Source organism: Corvus kubaryi, unplaced genomic scaffold, assembly GCF_017639235.1.
Source record: "Corvus kubaryi isolate FWS band 111438036 unplaced genomic scaffold, C.kubaryi_AGA036_p1.0 138, whole genome shotgun sequence".
NCBI lineage: Eukaryota > Metazoa > Chordata > Aves > Passeriformes > Corvidae > Corvus > Corvus kubaryi.
In genome coordinates, this window is record NW_024580672.1 from 5,856,198 (window position 1) to 5,873,318 (window position 17,121).

At 46.8% G+C, this 17,121-nt stretch overlaps 1 protein-coding gene across 1 annotated transcript in view; it reads right to left on the reverse strand.

Annotated features, from left to right (window-relative positions):
• ANTXRL (ANTXR like) overlaps positions 1 to 13,419 on the reverse strand; it is a 56,961-nt gene extending 43,542 nt beyond the window's left edge. Inside the window, exons 1-3 of the mRNA XM_042018823.1 lie at positions 12,786 to 13,419; positions 1,457 to 1,528; positions 1,256 to 1,327 (exon numbers count right to left, since the gene is read on the reverse strand). Of these exons, the coding sequence (XP_041874757.1) occupies positions 1,256 to 1,327; positions 1,457 to 1,528; positions 12,786 to 12,946 (305 nt within the window). The 5' untranslated portion in view covers positions 12,947 to 13,419. The remainder of the gene's footprint in view (positions 1 to 1,255; positions 1,328 to 1,456; positions 1,529 to 12,785) is intronic.
• Positions 13,420 to 17,121: the final 3,702 nt, after the last annotated feature.

A 17,121-nucleotide genomic window follows, 5' to 3' on the forward strand; every position in this document is an offset into this window, starting at 1 on the left:
GGGTATTTTAGATGACACAATCACAATTACAGAGAATACAGGAGGCTATATGGGATGAAGGTAAAAATCAGGAACTGGGGTTGGGGATGTCCATAGGGCAAAAGTCCCATTTTTACCATTCTGAGGTATAAATGAGCTGAAAAGGCACAGAGTGATCCATACAGGGAACAGGAGTTCAGGACAGGAAGCACTCTAATACCATGTTCAGCATATTGACGGAGGGTTCCTGTCTACTTTCCACCTTGCAAAGAGGAGATTCACCCAGGGAAATGTAAGCAAGTCTGAGCTCTGTCACCAACATACATGGAGACCAGAAACAAAACTCAAGGGAGCCAGCAGAAATGCAAGAGCCCTGCAGGATTTTTGGATTTGGATGAGACCCTGGAGTACAAAGTTGAGGGAGTAGTTGTTCTTTCTGCTCCAAAGTTCCCATTATTTTATAGGGTGCCCTGTACTATTGAGGCCCTCTCACACAGACAGCAGCAGCAGTGAAAGTGAAGGCTTTAAGCTGAAATGAAAAAAAAATACTTAGAAACACCCCAATGACGGGGATTTGTATGTGTAAGGCAAAATAAATTTTAAAAATAATACTTTCTGGGGGGTGGGATTTTTTTGTGTTGGGGCTTTTTTCAGTGGCGGTTTGGGGTTTTTTTAAAGAAAGAGAATTTGGTTGTGAAGTTGGCAACAAAAATTTTGCTCCAGCTTTTTCTTTTACAAAGCCTGTCACTTGGCTTTACAAACCATCCCTACATGGGTACCATTTGCAGGCAGCCCAGGAGAGGGGTGCCACAGCCTGGTGAGGTCCTGCTCCTGCACCGGGGACAAGCAGCTGCTGGTGTAAAGGTCAGGGCTTTGAGTCCCTTCCAAGGGCACTGAGGGACTCTCAGACACTCCTTTGCTCACCAGCTCAGGGTCTGAGATCTCTTACACAAAAATTACCCTTATCTGGGGAGCTGGGGATAACAAGTATGTACCTGAATCCTCAGCTGGAAATGCAGTTTCTCCCACTGTGCAATACCACAGTAAAGAACAGACAGCCCAGTGCTACCTTTCTCTTACAAAGCTGAAAAGAAAATTGAAATGGGACACCCAAACACCTTCTAAGCCCTCCTCCAGCTGGGAATGGAGGAGAGGATTTCAGTTGGCGCCACACCAAGGACCAAGACAGATCTCCAAATTCTGGGTGTGGGGCCACTCGCTGTTTGAGAGAAGGGACAGAGGGTATTTCTGGAGGAATGCTGTGGGAGGTACTTGCCTGTTCTCTGTTAGTTTCATGATCGTAGTGCCTCGTGAAGAAAAAACAATGAAAGACATCCGCAACATTGGACTGAAAGAGAAGAACAGGCCAGATCCACATCACACGTTACTTCAGCAGAAATTCATTTTCTAATAAGCACTGAACAACAAAAAAAAATTATATACAGGAAATTGAAGTATCATCTCAAAAGAACTTTACCTTATGAACTTCTCAGCTAGGCTTTCCACAAAGGAGTAAATCTCAGTCCAATGATTTTTGACACTTCCAGATCTGCATACAAAACGTAATTGATTAATCTTCCTTTGCAGTGAAATTCCTTGTTCCACTTTAAATTTTAAGCCTGGCCTACTCCAAAGGTGGTTAGGGACACAAATTACACAGAGTTGTGTTGAAAGCCGTAAAAAGAACCATGAAGACAAAACCCACTGACTCAGATAAGTAGTAAGAGGTCTGAAACGGTTTACCATAAAATTTTGAAACAAGCTCAGTAAACCATTAGCTTTGGTTCCTTTTATAGTATTAAATATAAATACTTTCTTCTAGTTTAATTAATTTCACTGGACTTCATTAAATTATCTGCTATCAGAATATTTACTTTCCTAGAGCACAGCTATGCCCTTGCAGCCACACAGGAAGTCTTGACTGATCTTCTATTCTCCCAGAATGTGTGGGAGAATGTTTCCATGAATTACTGCTTGTTTCAAAAGAGAAAGCTTTTGAAATAATTCTGAAGGGAAAGGCAGTACTCTTGGATAATTTGCTGGATGAATGTTCTGGGCAGTCAAACCCTGGCTCCATTATGGATTTCTTGCGAAAACTTGGACAACTTAGTTACATGCAGAACACTTACACACTCCTGCTCCACTTCTGTGATACAAAACTACATTAGTGGCACTCCCTGGCTTTTTTCTGCCAAGTCTTAGCAGGGGACTCCGATGGGACTGAGACCTCAAACAGAGCCTTGCATACAGCAACCCTACAGTAAATTATAGATTTATCTATACCATACACTTTCAATACATTAAAAAGGCTACAAAGCATGAAAGTCAATGGTTTTTAAAGCCCTCCCTAGGACTGTGGTGTTTGTGAAAGAATGACCCATTTGCTTTCCTTGCTTGCTGAACTCATCTATCAGGTGTCTCAGGCAGATAAAAAGACAGCAGGATAAATGAAACAATGGCACACAAAATCACAGGGGCTTAGATGCAGAACTAAAAACAAAGTTCTGAAACTTAACTATAAAGCAGTAGGATTCCTCTTACTGCTGTTAGGCATTTTTCTGTGTAAACATGAGAAAATAATTACATACTACAATCCTCAGTTCTACTAAGGGATTTCCAAGTGATATTATGCCAGTCACTCCTGCCCTTGTATGTCAGACACAGAAGCCCACATGTGCAATGCAGGACGGCACTGCCTGCCCTGCAGCAGTGCTGGTGGAGTGGAGAAGAGCAAAGATAAAGGGACAAGGACCAAAGGAATCTCCTGAAGTAAATAAGCTAAAATAAATCATCTTGTGTAACCCTGTGCTTTCATGCTGCTCTTCTGGAGAACTAGTGATTCATTCACAGAACAAACTGGTTATAAAAGAATGAAGAAATTTTCAGGCAGTAAGGGAGGGCAACAAAACACTAGGGACTGCTCAAACCACAGCTCTGTAGTCCCCAGTTTATATGTGCTATGCAACAACGTGCTTATAATTTGTGAACAGCACCAATGAAAGGTGCTGGCACTATTACCAAATTAACCCTATCAACACCTATAGTTCTCCAGGATTTTTATGAAAGTCCCAGGCTAAATCTCAAAACATGATGAAGTCAAAGATTTTCCTTGAATCTATCCAAGATGCATCTACAGCTCCCAACTTCTAAAAAAATTCTTTACCCCCCTGAAGCTAACACTTTCCATTTCGTTCTGAGCTTGCCATCTGACTTAAATTCAACTCCTGAAATTTTCAGTGAAGTCAGTTGCCCACACAGCATAGCCATAGTCTCTTACTTGGAAAAGACTGACCTATTTTAGATGAGGTATCAAATTTCTGTGGCCAGCTGCAGAGGCACTGATGTAATCCAAAAAACAGAAAGTAGCAGCAAATTTTCTTTTGAACTGCAACAAACCAGCATTTCCAGTACCTTCTTAGGACTGCCAGAATTACTTCTTTTTTCTCCCTTTTTTTTTTTTCTTGGAAAGGGTACAGCCAGCAAGACTGAGAATTGACTGTAATAAATCAATAGGCACCCACCCCCAAAAAACGAGGGAGGTCTCTGTCATGGATTAGTCCTCACAGGAAGTGTACTGTGCTCTCAGAGTGCCCAGGTCTACATCACTGAGCCCTGCAGAGCAGAGTTACTTCAGCACAGCAGTGGGTGTTCTTCACCCCAAGAGGAATTCTGCACCCACATGTTGCTTACCAGCTGGGAAGTGTCAAAAGTGTCCCAGTCTATCAACAGGGAAAAGTCAAGGCCAGACAAAAATACTAGCAAGAAAATGTTGGTTTCAAAATCCCATAGAGGGAGTACCAGTGAAGTGATCAGCATTGAATCACTTTCCCCACCATACTCCTCCAAGTCCAGGTGTCTTCTCCCACTGCAAATGGTGCCAAAATGCCATCAATGCCAGTCATGTCAAACTCCTCATGAATGCCAGTGGGAATGGCCTGGCTTATAGAAGAGCCTGATTTCCCCTCCCTCCCACCCAAGCTTCCCTCTAAATATCCCTATTTGTAAAGCTATTTGTGAAGGACATTTTTGGCCATTTTGTGTCTGTGTGTGGATATATGCTTTGGAGGCTTCTTGGGTTTGGCCTGATAGTTTCTGTTGCCCCAGAGGCCTGACCTCATACCTCCAGCAATGGCAGCTTTGATGGCAGACTAAACCAAAAATTACAACACTAAAATATTTGCTATATGATACACTATGTCGTCAAATACAAGTTCCACCACTGACAAACAGAACTGCCCTGCACTATTGAAAATCCTGAGCCATTCCACTGCCTTTGGAATCTTACCTTTCACACTGCAAAATCACTGCTTCTGTCAGCATAAACTAACTTGTTGCCCTTCGTGGCTGGATCATACTAGGAGAAAAAAATGTAGCACCTCAAAGATCATCACTGTGCAGAAAAAGCGGTGGGGTGGGACACACACTGGTCCACCCCCATCAACATCTGGGACTAGCTGTGGGGAAGTGACACAGACAGGGTCTATGTCACTTATGTATCCTGTTGTGGAGGTTTGTACCAGTAGGTCCACCGAGCCAGCACCGTGGCTGTCTGCAAAAAAAGAAAGCCTGTGTTGCAGTCAGATCCATCTTTCAGGCTCACGCCTCGGAGACTTCCTGCTTTCAGCCATCACCTACCTGGTTCAGCCCCTCACATCAATTAAAGGCTGCCACTACCCTGCCAGGCCCTGGCCTTCCTCCTTGCACTTTCCCTGCTGAAGAAGCCCAGCCAGCCTAATGTTCTCTGCAAAGTAGTGAGGCATCACAAGACCTCTGTGGATGGTGACCCACAGCTGACAAGCAGTTTGTGTACCTTTTGGAGTCAAGTGGGATGGTGAAGCTTCAGCCCTCAGAGGTGCCATAATTCTCACAGTGAAGGAAAATACACAGTTGCTGTGGGCAGCTGGAATGTTCCAGAAAGCATCTCAGAGCATGTTTCTGCTGCTGCTTTCACTGGGGTAAACCTGGAGTGGGACCAGAGAAGTAGCAAAATTTCTCCAGGTTTATACTTATGCTATTGGGACCAGAATTCAGCTCAAGTGAAGCTAAAAAAAACCCCATAGAAGCCATTTGCCTTGAGCGTGCTCCCTGCTCCATGAGCTGTGTTCCCATTACACACAAGACAAAGAGAAAAGTCAGCAAACCACAACACAGGAAAGAATGTCCTCCCAGCCTCATCAGGACTGGGCTCGGAGGAGCAGCTGCTGCTGCAGCTCCTGCTGCTGCTCTTTTCCTTAATTTTACATTGCTACTGCTTGATAGGAGGGGGAAAAGAGGAGGTCAGTGAGTATTTCTGGGGGTGGAAGGAAGTGATGTGATTCCAAGGCATGATTCCACTCCTGCCAATTTTGGAGTGATTCCTTCTGGTTTAGCAGAGCTCTGCGTCAGCATAAAAACCATGAGCATGTTAGAATTGTGCCTATCCAGTCTGAAGTATTTCACTGATGTTTGTGAAGACAAAGGGCAAGATAAATTGGAAACTTTCTCTCCTTACGTGCTCCCAGCAGCAATGGGAGCTGGAGCCCAGAGAAACGAAGCAGCACAACCCTGGCATAAGGGGTGCCACTTTCAGCCCAGTCAGTTCAGCAGGCAAATAGCAGGAGGGCCAGTTGTGTCTGTCCTAGAGCACACATGAATCACGGCTACCACTGAATTCACTGTCAGGAGCCCACATGGATCAACCCAGTACAATGTACAGCAGCCATGCAGCTTTGCAGTGAAAGTTAAAACCCCAACACTACCCAAACAGTAAATATTTTTATTACCGTATGTACACAGAGAAGGCAGCAGGACCCAAAGCCTTTCATCCCTGCTGAAACTGACCGAGTGAAACCCCTTGAAAGCACAGAGCTGCCCCTTGTCCTGTTCCACATACACATAGCCCCCATGCCCATCTTCCTCAATTGCAGATTAGCTGAAGGCAGCAATTCCAGACATCCTGGAGCAAGTAAAAGAAACATTATTACTGATGCTGGGTTTAGTCTGAATATGGTGTCAGGAGAGTATAAGACCTCCTAAGTTTGTAGGTCCCCGTAAGTCTCTACCCCCTTGAGCTAACAGTGGCCCTGTACATGGCCCATTGCTCACAAATGTGCCACTATTGTTATTTGGAGGGCTCTTTGTGGTCACAGCCACATTGTAGACAACAGAATTCTTGCACATGGCTAATAATGGCTCTGCAATAAAAGCAAACCCTGGGGCATCTAGTCTGTTGTGGTTTCAGACATGCCCGAGTGTTCATCCACCCCTCTGCTTCCTTCTGAGCTACCAGAGCATTCAAAATGACAAGAGTCCTCCTCTCCCAAACAATGCATATAGCAAGTATGGAAGGGACCTTGACTGGGTAATGCACGCAGGCAAGAAAGGACTAGTTTCTATCATCTGCTCCAGAGACAATTAGAAACACGGGCAGAGAGCCATTCTGAGACAGCCCTTGTTTCAGAGTACTTGTAACATTAATGGACAAGACAAGGGCTGGAATGGGGAGGGGAAGATGCAGAGAAGTGACTGCAAACTGGGCTTTAATCCTAGGCCAGCATTCGAGCATATGACCCAAAGTACATGAATCCAAAAGTTTCATGACCAAACCCATTAATGTCATAGTTAGCTTTTGTCCTACGAATAAAGTCTGCAGCAATATTACAGATTTCTCTGAAATCATGCCTCAAACAAAACACTGCCCTTTGATCCTACAGTCGTCCATTTCATTCACAAATCCTGTCCACCTGGTGCTATACTATAGTTCTTGCTAAGTCCCTCACCAACAATAGGGCACAAAGTGAAATTCAGAAGCGATGCTCACTGCATTCAACCACTTCAGATCTCCCTGTAAAGCTCCAGGGATGCTCTGAGCAGCATCAGGACAAGAAGACCCACTCTGAGCATCCTGGTATTCTGCAGCACAACACAGGGAGCAAAGCAGGGCACACAATCCCAGCCATGCTGCAACACTCTTAACAAGGTGCAAATGATAGGCAGAAGCAGGGATATATAACTCTTGAGCCATTAATAGCTCACAGGAGTCAATTCATTTCTCCATTTGAGATTAGAAGATTCAATCCTACTACACCTCATGCAAATTCACAGTTTAGAACAGTGAATTTGGCCTGCAAACCCAGACAAAAGTAAGGAAATTCTTAATCACTGAACACACGAATAATAATCCTAGGTCTGTGGGAATCTTACGGTTTACTTCCTTGGCTCAAGCCCCAAATAAATCAGATTTAGTTACATGCATAAATAGACTGCAAATGACAAGCTGCCATGGCTTTTTCTTCCCCTTAACTGTACATGTTTTCTGTCAAATAATCATTACCCATTAGCTTTGCCTTGTGTTTCATAAAGAATTTTTCTCTTGGACTGAAGGAAGGAGAATTGGTTTTTGGGAATATTTCTTTTTTCCTGAAAGAAGCCGAAGCTGGCAGAAAAATATCAGACAAAATACAAACAAATAAAACCTGGTTCAAATAACATAGGTATGTATGAGACAGAATAAAAATTTGCTTTGAAACATTCCAAGCAATTATACCTGGTTGTAAACAAATCATAACACTGGCTGCAATATAACCAGAACAAAGAAAGATACAAAGGCAAAATACCAACAGATTATGTTTTGAAAACAATAAAAAAAAATACTGCTTACAGGAGTTGAAGATTACGAGAGGTGTCATGGTAGACCATGTAGTCAAGTTATAAGTGAGGGAAGTCAGAAAGCACTTTTAAATACGCACACAGAAATCAGTGTTATCAAAGGAACAAAGCTGATACTTTTGTTCAGACAGCAACTCCTCTCAGCTGACATGCATCAGGTTCTATATCTTATCTGAAGTCTGGCTGCAGGAGGGAGATGTTCTTACTTAGAGGAAACAGTGGTTTAGTGGAAACAGCAGTGGTTTAAAAGTCAGTCGATACAAACTTTGCAAATGTAGTTAATGTAGGTGATAGAACATGTGTGCGGACACCTATTTTTGCCAGCAGTTTGATTTCCAACCACAACAATGTTGTTTAGCCACTCATCCCCTTCCCACACACTGTGCAAAACCAGCACACAGAGTGGCAGTGGGCTGAGATAGCATGGAGAGAGAAGCTGGAGAAGTTCCTACAGGTCCAGCTCCATCCTAATGATCTTAGGCAGGGACTATGTGAGGCAGGAAAAGAAGCAGAGGGGTGCAGTGAGACCCTAAGGCAAAAAAATTTTGCTCTCACTAATACTTGTAATTCATGAGTGCTAAATTCATTCAAACCATTGGCAAGGAAATCTGGGGGGGTGGGGAGGGAAGCAAATAATGTGTTTACCAAATGCTCTTTGTTTGCTTTAAATATGGGATATTGTGCAAAAAACAAGATATGTGGAGATCAGCAATTCCCTCTAGTTGCCTTAAAATTATAGAAGGTGACTTCAAAAAGCAGCTTTTGTTCTGAAAGCTTTTGGCAAATCAGGAAGGAACAACCTGTTTCCCTCCTGACACTTCCCACACCCACAAAACTGTCCTTTCAAGGGCAAGTTGAAAAGGGATGCACAGACTCAAAAAACAAAATCAGGAAGGATATTGGACAGGGTAGCTAAATCCCACCTAATAAGAGGTTGTGCTCTTCCCCACCAGCTCCCCACCAGCGACATTCACCTCTGGAGCAAGGCTTACTAAATTTAAAGAGAGGCAGCTGCAAAATGGATTACAAGTGAGAGATTGGGCACATTGTACTGATGTCTTTACCAAAGTTGCTGGTGACACAGAAGCTCTTGGGAGCACAGGAGACAAAGTAAAATTGATGTGAAAAGCAATACATTTGTGGGCCCAAAGAGACAAAGAGGGACTATACAGAAGTTCAGGGGGAAAATGGGGAGTGGAGAAAATGTAGTTAAGCCAAACGCCTGAACATAACAGTTATAATCCAAGAAAACCAGCCAACATTATCAATATATTTCTGCTGCTGTAATCTGCACTGTAGAAAAAGGAAACATTTTCCCAAGCCTGTGCAGCTCATTTTTCCTCAAAATCTAAACAACTTTTAGCAAACATCCCAAATAGGAAAAATAACAAAATACTATACCTCACAGTCAAAAATAATCAAGAAACTGCTTCATATTTGGTAAATTGCAACACAGATAGCTGTGGAGCTCAGACCTGTCATGTCAAGCATTGCCAGCAGCAGATATTTATGCTAAGTATAAGTCCTTGCTTTAAAAGGGTTTCTATTTGTTGCATTAATAAACAATCATAATGATGCTACCAGGCACTGTTATAATTAGGAAACACCAGAGGTCAGTCATCCTTTCTTCTCTTCAAGTGCAATTCAATATGATTACAAACAACAGCTGGATGTTAACAGCAAGGCAGGATGAAAGGGAGTTATTTATATTCTCAAGCACAAATATTTCACTGTAAGACCTGATGGTCAAGTAGTCAAATCCCTAACAGGGCCCGTCCTCCACAGCTTGGGATGGGACTGAAACAAGTCCTTTGTGCACCAGGATAAGCACATGAAGCAACCAAAGGAAATAAGAACTACTCAACAATCAATTATGTCTGGCTTAAGAGCTTTTTATGCGGTTTAAAGGTAAAAATGAGATCTTTGCTATCACAAGTGACTTGATCTTACTACATGCCATAGGAGAGGTAGGTGTGCCAACTCCAATGTATACTGCCTTACCTCATCAGAGAGTGACTTAGTTGCAAACAGAAGAATCTTTGCTGCTTCAATACGATACTTTAAAGTCTTCCACTACACCTCCAAACAAGCTCAAGCCTGCATAACTCAAAAAGCACAACGTAGAGACAGTGCAAGACTGAAGACTCTAGGCAGCTGCCTCTGCAGCCAGCAAATGTCCCGTTCTTCCAGCTTCAAGAGATTTCCTCATTCAAGCATCCCCAGAGACAAACAAGTCCTAATGTAGCTCTGGCACAGTCAGACAATCCTAAGGAGGATGATGGCTGCTCTCCCTCCTACACATGCTGCTTTTCCCTTTCATTATGCCAGCTTTTTGGGGCATCTAAGGTTTAGTAGCACTGCTCTGATCTTGCCTATCCTATGGAGTTAACATGAAGGACTGCAATCAACTCCAGGCAGAGAAAAATGGTAAGAAAACAGCAATTTTCTTTTTTCTAATTGGTAGCATAGGTATTACACCAATAACTTCACCAGAAGATGATCTTTTCCATCTGATGATTGTTGCCTGCAGGATTAAATCCCCAGAGACTTTGCCAGGCAGAATGAAAAGGAAAAATCATGCCCCAACAAAGTCATTGCAGTAACATACACTGCATGAGGAGAAAGGTTTGTTGTCTTCTTCCAAATTGCCTCCTACTGATGTGTGATTACATCTTTCTATTGGGAAGCAAAGCAGACTTAAAGTCTTTTTGGTTCAACCAGGCTGACTTTATAGACAGGACCTGTCATTCAGCTCACTACAGGGTCACAGAATTAAAGCCCAGTGTTTTCACAGAACCAATACTTCAATCCCAGTGCTAGACAGCTAACTAAGGCTGAATGCATCTAACTCCAGACTGGCAGGGCACCAACAAAGGGAGGCAATCCCCAAGCCATAGGGGGATATTTTGTGGTGTATATGGCTGGGTTTTTCTGGGGTTTCTCCCATCTAAAATTAGAGACAGAATTCTTTACAGATATATGTCAGCATGGATCCAATTCTAAAAAAAAAATTGTCCACTGCATTTACAGATTTACCAGATGCTTCTAACTGGCTTCCTGCCTTCTCTCTACCTGAAATACCCTTACCCTTCTCAACATTAATGAATTCTCAACACTATCTAGTTCCTTTCTGATGGACTGTCCCAAAATCCAGGGTCTATCCACTCAGTCAGTCCTCCCTGCCTCCATAAAGCTCCTTGTGTTGCACCAGATGTCACAGAATACAGCTGGGATAAATACACCCTCAGCCAGCACAGGACCTACGGTTCCCAAGATCTGGCACTCTAACGTTACCCATATGGATTGTAATGCAATCTCATTGAGACCAAAAGCAGCTTTGCCACCACAATGCTGTGTACTTGCTAGGAGCAGGGATAGATTCTAAAACCACTGAGGGGCCCAAGTAACTCTTAACACAGCTTTTTACCACAGAGGAACTCTTTGGTATAACTCTCAAAGCTTATAAGGACTGAGTTTGCAACTGAAGCTAAAGAGAATTTTTCCATTGGAACCCAAATGCATGACTTTTTTACTTCAACCATGATCATAGCCAGTTTCCAGTAGACCAGTGTAGTGAGTGGACAGCATCTGAAACAAAAGGAAAGACCTGTGGCTTGCTAAAATACATTATTTCAGGTCCAGAGTACTAGAGAGGAACTTGCTTACATGATCGACTTCCTACTGTTTGAAGATCAGTGTCTCTGAGCAAATTGCTCTCTTCTCTGCTTTTATTTCCTCAAATACAATATGAATGGTAACAGCACAGTCAGTAAAGTGCTTTCTGAAATATAGATGAAAAGTAGCACAGGGGCACAGTGTGGAGATTGCTAGGGGTACTCAATGTCACTGTAACAAAGAAATTGTACTATAGAAGATAGAGAACCCATACTGCTATCAGCAACATTCATTGCTACAGGGAATTCAGTGTGGGAACTGGGCAGAATGACAGTGCCAGTCACTTCTAGGAAGCCTGGCAGGAATGAATTTGAGAACACTAGCCCCCCACAGTGTCCTTTCTGGACAAAAGGTTACTTCAGGAACAAGTTCAAGCAAAAGAAAAACAAAACAATGACCACATGGTGTATTAGTGTATCTTTTAGAAAGGCAGAATGCCTTTGATCTTCAGCTTCTTTTCCTCTAAAACCAGAATCACTACTTAATGATAACTTCTTACCTTCTAGAATACAGAAATATACATCCTGAGTAATAGTGACTTTTTACCTCTTGCAGGCTGTGCAGAGGGCCTTATGGATTGATCAGTTCTCCCAACTGGGAAATAGAACAATGCAGACTTCATACCTGGCTTGTGGGCAAGAATCACAAAGAAGTCGTCCATCTTTCATGATGCCCTGCCACCTAGGTAACGCAGGATGTATTAGGTAACACAGCCATCACACTGTGGGACACTAACAATTTACTCCTAGAGTTAAATCCTTGGCTTTAACCTTCTGACAAGCCAGAGCAGTACACCAGAAGAAACAGAAATTTGTACCTCCTGAAAAACACCTGTGGGCACACCAGCTTACAACTTGCTTTGCTAGTGCTTGCTAAAACTTGCCAACACATGTGAGCTTAATCACACCCCCAGCCATACCTGAATTCAGCTGACACAGTATTAAAGAGAAGTATTTGACAACCTATTTTAACAGATGTAACTCAAACACAGGTTTAAACAACTCCAAAGAAGCTGAGCAAAAATAAGTTTTACAAAACCTTGTTCCTATAACTGAACCTGTAAAAACACAACCACTCCATACAAGCAGTCTAGTCTTTAGGTACAGAGATGTCACCTGTGCTAAGACCCACAGGTGACATCTCTGCACATAGCCCAAGTCTTAACACAAAACTCCAGGCATGCTGGGGGCACTAACCGACATTCCCATCAAATCCAACTCACACCACACACCCCACATGCTACAACCTGAAAGCAATCCAATTTCCCAGGTTTGCACGCTAACTCAGCATAAAGGACGCTGCTCCCCTAAATGCTCCACTTGGGAGATATGCAAGTTTTGGGGAGCAAAAATAAGGAATGAGCCCCACACATCATGTCTGGCATCAGGAGAAGTTGTCCGGGAAGACGGGAGAAACAACGTCCCTCCTGCTGCAAGGAGTCACTGAAGGGTGAATAAACGTTTTTAAATGCGACTGTCACTTACTTATCCAGGACGAAGTAGAGATCAAAGGCACCGTGACAGGAGCGCTGCTCTTCTTGCTCTTCCTCCTCCTCCGGCCGGGCGCAGCAGATTAGGCTCCCCATTGCCAGCAAAAAGCAGCACAAAAATGCCGCTTTCTCCACACTGCTCCAGCAACTCGCCATCTTTTCCCTCTCCTTAATTCTTCCTCCTCCCCCAATCTCTCTCTCTCTCTCTCTGCAAATCTTACAGGCACTTGGGAAGCACCGAGAGCAGAGAGAAAAAAAAAAAAGGAAACAAAAGAAAAAATCACTAACTTCAGAATCTCCGCTCAACCCTGAGAGCTCAAGGCAGCCCTACCCGCGGGGCGCCGGACCGCTAGCTCCGGGCACGGGGCTGAGCCCAGGCGGATAGTCCCCAGAACCCAGTCCCCATTCCCCGCCGCCTTGGCGGCTGCCCTGAGCGCCTCAGCCCCGTCCCGCAGGGAAAGAAGAGGCTCCTCTCGCAAGGGCCAAAGGCAGGAAGGGGCAGAGGGAGGGGAGCGGGAGGAGGGAGACAGGATCTTATGGGGGCAAGCTGAACTGGGACTTTCCTGTTCCGGGATATCGAGATGGTGAGGGCTGATGCGAGCGAGGGACTGAGGTTATGGACCGCTGCCCGGCACCGCCGGGACACAGGGCGGGCGTTCCTCCCTTCTTCCCTCTCGGACTGCCCTCGGGGCAGGACAGCGAGGAGCGGGTCAGGGTGCTCCGCCGCCGGCGGGCAGGGAAGCCGCCCGGGGGCCGGGACAGCCCAGCTACATTCCGGAGCATCACTGCGCGTCCTGCTAAGCCTCTCTCCCGCAGGCTCGGGAGCGGTTTGGGCTGAGGGGAGGTAGCGCCCAAGGCAGAAAGAAGTTGCTGCTGTAGGAGATGGGCGTCATGGCAAAAACCTGTGACAAACCAGAGGTGGGGGCACAACGCGAGGGAGCACTTAAAAAAAATCTGTTTGCAGCTGAGTGCAATTAAAAACACTACTGCTTGGGGGCGGGGGTAGGGGCAGGCTTTCATGGCCCTCTCGTGCCGTAGCAAAATCTTTCTCTTCGTGGAAATCTTGGTTTACTCACACTGCAGTCTGAACACATGCTGCAGGCGATGAGTAATGATGAAATATCTTAATGGAGGCTTTGCACAGTAGCGTAATCGCCCCCGCCTGATACACACAGGTTACAAAGCGCTGCCCTGAAGAGATGGCCCAGCTCATCTGGATGCTGTCTCCAAAGTTTGAATAATTAGTGGCTTCCAGCTGCTTCCCCCTCCCCCACACTCTTTGCAGCCCCTAATTAAAAAAAAAGAGCCACAGGGAGAGATGTGAGCAGAGTCACTTTGCATGACAGAGTTGGGGCTAGACATTTCTCTCTCGGGGCGAGGCTTCCATCGCAAGTCAAGGTGGAGAGAATCCATCCCCTGTGGGGTGCTGGCGCGCTGCCCCACCGGGCACAGCCCCCCGAATACCCAGCGCTTCGCCGGGGCTTCTTCACCCGGGAAGCCGAGCCGTAACGCTCCAGCCGGGAGCCGCTTCTACGTGCCAGCAGCAAAAAGTGACACCTCCTGCTCCCGACAAAGGTGGAACCCGCGGGGGGCACGGCCCACCCGGGCGGGCTCGGCCCTCTGCCCTGCGGCGCGACGCGGGAAGGGCCGCGGCGTGGGACGTGTGCGTTGTTTGCCCACGGGGGACGCCAGCGGTGCCCTGGGCCCTGCCCGCTCCGCCCTGAGTGCGCGGCTCTGCTGGGAAATGCTGGGATGCTCCTTGCAGCCCCCGGGCCCTTTCCCTCTGCGCACGGCGAGGACACGCGGCGCGCCCGCCCCTCCGCGCAAAGCCCCTTCCCCGTCGGACCCCGGCCCCCTCCAGCAGCCGTGGCGTGCTCTGTGCGGTGTAGGCTGCCGCCCGCAAGTCTGACATACAGTTTGCACTTCGGGGAAAGCGTCTCGATTTCAGTTGCCTGTTTCTGTGCTGGACCGAGTTCAAACACATCCAACCGCGGCGGCGGTCGGGGACTTATCAAGGAAAGATTAGAGGGTCCACTGGTTTTCAGCCGCTTGCCTGGTTTAACTATGCACAGCTAAAAGCTGAACGCACTGCTTGAGCTCGCCACTTGAAAGGTTTTTGAGCACTGGCCAGTTGAGACCCAGCGATTACTTAGATCATGGAGAAATAGAAAAAACCCACATCCTCCCTGGCGACATTCACAAAAAATGAGCAAGCGGCTGCTGAGCAGCAGGAATCCTCCGCTTCCTCCCGCGCCGCCGGGCTTCGGCCTCGCCGGTGCCCACTAGTGTCCGCAGCCCGCGTGGTCCCCGGGAGCCCTCGCCACCCCCTGCCCGAGGCAGCCGTCCTTCTCCGCACACACCGCGGCCTTTCAAAACGAAATAAAAATGCTGATAGCGTCAGATTCTCTCGGTGCCTTGTGAATATCACACTGTATCGTAAAATAACGCGGCAAACTTCAAGGGAGTCTCCAAAGCAAAGTAAGGCACTGACGAGAAAAAAACCCCACTATTTCCCGATAATGTGCATCGCCCTTCTCTGATCTCTAACATATCCTCTGATTCTGCAAAGAGAGATGGCCGAGCGGCTCATCTGCCTCCTCCAAAGGGCCCGGCGAGGGGGCACATTTTAAGGCTAGGTGAGCGTATGCAAAAGCAAGGACTCGGCTGGCTGCTACCACGGTCAGTGCTGGGCAGAAACACCCTGGGGAATGTGGGGCTGCGTCTTTCCAGCGCCCCTTCCCTGCTCCTCCAGCCCCTGCGGCGGGGGCCGGGCGCGGCGGGGGCTTGCGGGCCGCCTCTGCAGAGTCGCCTCCCGGGGCCGCAGCCTCCTGCTTTAAACCAAACAGGTTTTCCCGATCGGCCTGAGCCGCTCTTGTGGCTGTCACACACCGGGCAGGCCTGTCAGGTCCCAAGCTGGAGAGAGGTTTGTGTGGGGTCAGCGCTTCTGCCCACAGGAGGGCAGCGGGCAGGCAGCGCGGGCCGGGCCGGTGACCCGGGCGCCCGGGCTCGTTTGATCGGGTCTTGCTCGAAGGAAAATCAGAGCAAACACCAGCGGAGCTGACCTAAAGGTGCGGATCTTAGCCTCCCTGGAGGACAGGTTACCTCAGCGCACTGTCTCACAGTGGTTGAAGCTCCGTAAGGCAGGCGACCACGTCTAATTGTCCCTTCTTACACCGTCTGTTGCTATTTGCATAAAGACTGCAAAAAACATAAACTCTTGAATGAAGAGTTTATGAAGTGCAGTGGGAATTGTCCAGCCCAGTTTCCTGACACCTGCATCCCAAATCGGCAAGTATTTCCCAAGCAGTATTAGGAGATGCCATCGGCACACCCGTTCCTGGGCGGGCGGTGGGATGCAGAGCTTCCAGGGCGGCTGGGCAGCTACCAAACCCCCGCCGCGCCCAACAGTGTTGTTCGTTCGGCCCGAGCTGAATTTTAAAAGAGAACAGAAACTCTTGAGTTCATCCTCTGTAATCCCTGTATCACAGAACACAGCGAGAATGGTTCGCTCTCATTATTGGTATAAGATTACTCTTTAATTGCAGCGAAAATCCATCCTTTCAAAAGTATTAAAGGCTTGACGTTTCTTTTCCTGATACAAGCCCTTATTCAGATTACATGGACACTAATCAAATAACCCGGGTTATTTCATTTGTCAACATGTTCATAAAAATTTTCTACCAGGCGTTAAAGGCATTTATATGGAGCGACATCTTTCAAAAGCAATGTCGCTAGTTCAGATTTAGGGTATATTTGATTATGACAAGATGTTTGATGGTTTTATTTTACATACCAGCTGTGCCACAAATCGTTTCATACCTCAAAGTTCTAATTTTTATCCTGCGACTATTTTCTATGAAGCAGTACTTTTCATTTTAAGCGGCTCTTGTAAATACCTGCAGCTCCTAGAGGAGCCTTCTATTCAAAAGTGTTGTCAGATGATCTAAAGGACAAGTGGGAAGGCGACTTTGGAGACTGTTTTGTTTTGTTTATTTCGGAATGCGCGTGTGTGGTTTTTTCCCCCCCGAACTTTAAAAGAAACTCCTCGGTTTATGGTACGGTTACAAGGGGGAATCCCGTCCACCTTCCGACTCCCCCGCGCTGCGGTCCGCAGCCGCTGCGGAACGGCTTCTGCCTCGGCGAGGGCTCCGGGCCCCCGCGGGCGGGGTGGCGGCGGGTCCCGGGGGAGGGGGACGCCTGGCTGGCGGCGGGGGTCGGGGGCCGGAGCTGCGGTAGGCGTTTCCCGGGGTCTGCTCTGGGCGGGGAGCCGCGGCGGGGGAGGAGGGTGCCGGCGTGCTGGGGCGGTGCGGCGGCGGGGGCTGCGGCGCAGC